The sequence below is a fragment of the Coregonus lavaretus genome (genome assembly GCF_964263955.1).
Source record: "Coregonus lavaretus genome assembly, chromosome: 7".
Lineage (NCBI taxonomy): Eukaryota > Metazoa > Chordata > Actinopteri > Salmoniformes > Salmonidae > Coregonus > Coregonus lavaretus.
The window spans coordinates 40047180-40053179 of NC_139994.1; the positions used below are offsets into that span (position 1 = coordinate 40047180).

Consider the following 6000-nt stretch of genomic DNA (forward strand, 5'->3'; position numbering starts at 1 on the left):
GCTCTGTCAGGAGGAATGGGCCAAAATTCACCCAATTTATTGTGGGAAGCTTATGGAAGGCTACCCGAAACGTTTGACCCAAGTTAAACAATTTAAAGGCAATGCGACCAAATAATAATTGAGTGTATGTAAACTTCTGACCCACTGGGAATGTGATGAAATAAATAAAAGCTGAAATAAGTCATTCTTTCACTATTAAGTCATTCACTATTATTCTGACATTTCACATTCTTATAATAAAGTGGTGATCCTAACTGACCTAAGACAGGGAATCTTTACTAGGATTAAATGTCAGGAATTGTGAAAAACTGAGTTTAAATGTATTTGGCTAAGGTGTATGTAAACTTCCGACTTCAACTGGATATACTGAGATCATGTGACACTTAGATTGCACACAGGTGGACTTTATTTAACTAATTATGTGACTTCTGAAGGTAATTGGTTGCACCATATCTTATTTAGGAGCTTCATAGCAAAGGGGGTGAATACATATGCACGCACCACTCTTCCGTTATTTATTTTATAGAATTTTTATAAATAAACAAGTTATTTTTTTTCATTTCACTTCACCAATTTGGACTATTTTGTGTATGTCAATTACATGAAATCCAAATAAAAATCCATTTAAATTACAGGTTGTAATGCAACAAAATAGCAAAAACGCCTAGGGGGGTGAATGCTTTTGCAAGGCACTGTACCATAAAGTAAAAAATAAAAAAATAATTACCCACAATCCTTTAAAAAACTGAGCAACTGAGCACTATTAAATATTCATAACTTGCAAAAACATAATAATTCTATATCAGCACAACGCAGATAAATCAAGTTTTTTTTACTCAAATAGAAATATGTCTGACTACTACTTTATTATTTTAAGTAAAGACATAATAAGTCTCCCGAGTGGCGCAGTGGTCTAAGGCACTGCATCGCAGTGCTAGCTGTGCCACTAGAGATCCTGGTTCGAATCCAGGCTCTGTCGTAGCCGGCCGCGACCGGGAGACCCATGGGGCGGTGCACAATTGGCCCAGCGTCGTCCAGGGTAGGGGAGGGAATGGCCGGCAGGGATGTAGAGCATGGCGTTTGCAACGCCAGGGTTGCAAATGCCATTTAGCAGTCGCTCTGGATAAGAGCGTCTGCTAAATAATGTAAATGTAATAATAGAATCAAGTAAGAACAACTTATTTCATAAATGTTAGATTGACTTTAAAATATTTAAAAAATAATAACTTGCAACAACTCAATACCTTTAGATTAGCAGAGCACAAATAAAGTTATATTTACTCAATAAAGAAAAGGAGAGCCGCACACTAGGAGCTCAGATGCAATAATTTAATATGTATGAGCACCTGATGAGTAGAGTGTCAGGCTCGTCCAGGTTTGGAGCAATCTTACAAACCACTGTCATCAAACACCCCTTTCTCAAGGTCACAGAGAGTGAGGGCATGCCAACCAACTTGTCATTATTATTTAGCTTGTGTGCACTTGGCCTTCTTGTCTCAGCAGCTAGGAAGAGGGATTGTTTATTAAATACCGGTCAAGTACTAATGAAAAAAAAATCACAAGAGCCTTTGTTTCCTTTCACAAGGCCTATCAGTCCAGGTGCCTATGGATGTGCCTGACATTTGGACCCATTAGGACCCATTTGGACCCTTGGACATTTTGTTGTACTGTACAGTATGTATTGTAGAGCTTTAAGATGGCTGACCTTGACTGTACCACATGACCCCTTGAAATTCAGGCCATTTTGAGCACAGATCTCCCAATTTCTCCAAACCAATTTCACATTTAACTGTATCAATACTGCAGGTTTCTCTTTTCTTTGAAGTTATCGCATTATTCCGACGCACCTGCAACGAGATAACTCCGATGTACGAGTGCTTTATTGAATTTGGAAAATTTATCGATACTGAAAGCCTCTCTTTTCCACACTTGCTCTCTTTTCTTAGGCTGAGGATGAGGAGGATGAGGACCAGCCTCTGAGCCTGTCCTGGCCAGATACCATGCGCAAGCGTTTCACCTACCTCTTAATCATGCCCATCATCTTCCCTCTGTGGCTGACACTGCCTGATGTCAGGAAACCAGTAAGTGTTTCTCCTCCATTTCTATCTCTTACTGTTCCAGTTTGTCAGATAGAGAAATAGGCTGTGTCCCAAATGGCACCCTATTCCCTATATAGTGCTCTACACACTATGGGCCCTGTTCAAAAGTACTATAGGGAATAGGGTGCCATTTGGGACGCAGACATAGAGAGAAAGACTCATGTTTGGTATGAAGTGAATCTGTCTATACTTATTTAGCTATAACTGGTCAATAATAAGTGTGATGTGTTATTTCCTTTAGATACCTGTAGCACAATAATATAGAGGCTTCGTTTGTCCTTTACGCCTTTAGAGTAACCATAGCCTTTTCCTCCTTTGTCTAACAGACTGCAAAGAAGTTCTTTCCCATCTCATTTCTGGGTTCTATCTGTTGGATTGCTGGATTCTCCTACTTAATGGTGTGGTGGGCTCACCAGGTATGTGGGGTGCACTGGGGGCTAAATTAATTGAACCATTAAGGGTTTTTCACACTACTGAGCCAAGCCAAACCAAGCTGTACTGAGCTGGCCTGGTTATGCATCCACCATAGTTGCTGAAAAATTCGAGATTGGAACAGTACTATACTGAACAAAGATATAAACACAACATGTAAAGTGTTGGTCCCATGTTTCATGACCTGAAATAAAAGATCCCAGAAATGTTTCCATACGCACAAAAAGCGTATTTCTCTCAAATGTTGTGCACAAATTTGTTTACATCCCTGTTAGTGAGCACTTCTGCTTTGCCAAGATAATCCATCCACCTGACAGGTGTGACATATCAAGAAGCTGATTAAACAGCATGATCATTACACAGGTGCACCTTGTGCTGGGGACAATAAAAGGCCACTCTAAAATGTGCAGTTTTGTCACACAACACAATGCCACAGATGTCTCAAGTTGAGGGAGCGTGCAAATGGCATGCTGACTGCAGGGATGTCCACCAGAGCTGTTGCCAGATCATTTAATGTTCATTTCTCTACCATAAGCCGCCTCCAACGTCATTTTAGAGAATTTGGCAGTACGTCCAACCAGATTAAAAACCGCAGACCACATGTAACCACGACAACCCTCCACATCCGGCTTCTTTATCTGCGGGATCGTCTGAGACCAACCACCTAGACAGCTGACAGTATTTCTGTCTGTAAGAAAGCCTTTTTGTTGGGGAAAAACTCATTCTGATTGGCTGGGCCTGGCTCCACAGTAGATGGGCCTGGCTCCCAAGTGGGTGGGCCTATGCCCTCCCAGGCCCACCCATGGCTGCACCCCTGCCCAGTCATGTGATAGATTAGGGCCTAATGATTAGGGCCTAATGAATTTATATCAATTGACTGATTTCCTTATATGAACTGTAATATTTTTGTCCAGTATACATTTAGTGAAATCATGTTTCCTTTTGTGAAGAACACAGAACAGAACACAAGCGTGTTCACAAGCAAGTGGGAGGAAGTATAGGTAGTTAGAAAAGGAGAGGGATATTCAGAGGGTTAGAACACTGTGAGATTGTTATTAGCAGCCTTCCGCTCTTTGGCCTGGGTAACTACACCTCTCAATCAAAGCTAGACAACATTAAATAGTAGTCCCTGAATACAGGGATTTCAGCAGAATAGGAAAAAAGAAAACCCCAAAATATGTCAAAGTATAGCTGACTGTTTAATTCCTTAAACCTCACCTCCACTTAACCCCCTAAACGGAAAAAAATAAAAGATTTAGTTTGATTTATTTACCCCATTTTTTTCTGTTTTCTCTTTGCAGGTTGGAGAGACCATTGGGATTACAGAAGAGATTATGGGCTTGACTATATTAGCAGCTGGTACCTCCATCCCTGACCTAATCACCAGCGTCATTGTTGCACGGAAGGGGCTGGGGGACATGGCTGTGTCTAGCTCTGTGGGCTCCAACATCTTTGACATCACTGTTGGGTACGCTTTTGTCATCAGTACTGTAACCACTCTAATTTCTAATTACCATAAAATTGCAATTAATAGCAAGAGTGTTTATTTGCTTAAATCACTGAACACAACAGGCACTTTTTAGAGACAGGCTTCTATTTGAGCCAGGCGCCTATTTCCTTAATGCACACAGCTTTTGCTCATTTGCATAGTTAATTATTTAATTCCAGCATTTACTTCCAGCATTTTAATCAATTTCTTCATTTCCTGCACTAATGTGTTATCATTTACACAATGTGTCATGTTTCTTTTGTCTTAATATGCCTCTATTTAAAAAATATATATAATAATTAATTGACAGAATAATTATTCTCCTTTCGGCAGTTCTTACTTTCACCATGTCTAGGGGTCTGTAAGTTATTGACTGTTTTTGTGCTTGCCACTTAGCTAGATGTTCTCAGCTGTTAGTAGCCAATGGCTGAATTATTTAATGTAACAAATCAAACATTAAACCTAGTAAACAATTCATGGTAATTCATGGTAACCTTGTAAACAATTCATCTAGACCTGGCGTTTATTTGAAACAGCTGTTTATTTGCTGAAATATATGCTTTTGCCCGACTATTAAAAAGGTACAGGCGGATATTTGAGACTCTGCCTTTAAGTTAAAGTTGCAAAAATTCTAAGAGTTCGCCTAATTTCAGTTTATGTGACAAAACAAGCAAGTATAGTGTAGAGAATAATTGTACCATCTAAACCTCTGTGAAATATATTTTCCATAACCAAAAATATTGTATTTTCAGCTGTTTGAAGCTGGTGTACAAAACCGAAAGTAAAAGACGCAAAAATTAAACTTAAGCACGGGAAGCATAGAAATAGAGCACATAAAACAGATCTACCGCTTCTTAGACTTGCTTTCAATGAGAATGACAGATCTATCTCTATGTGAATTTGGTTGTGTTGCCCAAAAAGTTACTTTTTGCAGCTTTGAGTTTTACAGTAATAATTTCTTTTAATATCTGTTCCTTTCACATTTTGAACATTGTTTATTATTAGATTATTCTTATTAGCATTTTTGCAGTGCTGGGGGATGTTTTTACATATTACATAGTAACAGTCATACTTACTTTGTTCTTATCCAATAAGTAGCTTTCAGTTTCATTGGGATTAATTAAAACCACACTTAGGTACCATTTTGATAACAATTTATACCAACTTCATGATAAATGCTTGGTAAACACCAGATACTTTATAATAAGATGTAAAAGTTAATTGAACTTTGTTTGTGTTCTCTAATTCATTCGATTGAATAAGTTTTGCCCATGGGGTGGTGACATGGAAGTCCCCACTGTGGACATTTTGCCAAGGGACTTTATTCATTACAATCTCATTATGTAAACCCCAGACGGGCCCATTCTCAGGTCTAAACTGAATGATAGCTATTATCTTGATTTATAACACATATTTATGCGATGCTGAAAGATAAACTTTAAAGTATGGCTGAAGACCATGTAACATCTATGTGTGTGTATGTGTGTGTCTGTTTATTTTGTGTATTTCAGCCTGCCGTTCCCATGGCTCCTCTGGTCCATCATCAACAACATGCAGCCTGTGGCGGTGAGCTCTAACGGGCTGTTCTGTGCCATTGTGCTGCTCTTCCTCATGCTCATCTTCGTCATCATCTCGATTGCTGCCTGCAAGTGGCGGATGAGCAAGCTGCTGGGCTTCATCATGTTCGTGCTCTACTTAGTTTTCCTGGTGGTCAGCGTTATGCTGGAAGACAAGATCATCGCCTGCCCTATATCCATCTGAGACCTCCTCTCCCTCCACTCCTGCCACAAAATGTTCACTCCTTCTACAAAATACAAGCATGGGGATGGGATGGAGGAAATGCACTCAAAAAAACTTTCGGAATGAGGGCGCATGATATGGCTCGGCTGATTCACTGGACGGCTAGACCTTAGCGGAAGTAGATAATAATCATAATAATCATAATGATAATAATAATAGTAATAATACAAAATATGATTA

At 39.4% G+C, this 6000-nt stretch overlaps 1 protein-coding gene across 1 annotated transcript in view; it reads left to right on the forward strand.

Moving 5' to 3' along the window:
* LOC311132418 (sodium/potassium/calcium exchanger 2-like) overlaps positions 1-5781 on the forward strand; it is a gene marked incomplete at both ends in the record, with an annotated part of 215102 nt that extends 209321 nt beyond the window's left edge. The window contains 4 exons of the mRNA XM_084165705.1: positions 1947-2081; positions 2426-2515; positions 3833-3999; positions 5532-5781. Coding sequence (XP_084021831.1) covers positions 1947-2081; positions 2426-2515; positions 3833-3999; positions 5532-5781 — 642 coding nt within the window. The remainder of the gene's footprint in view (positions 1-1946; positions 2082-2425; positions 2516-3832; positions 4000-5531) is intronic.
* Positions 5782-6000: the final 219 nt, after the last annotated feature.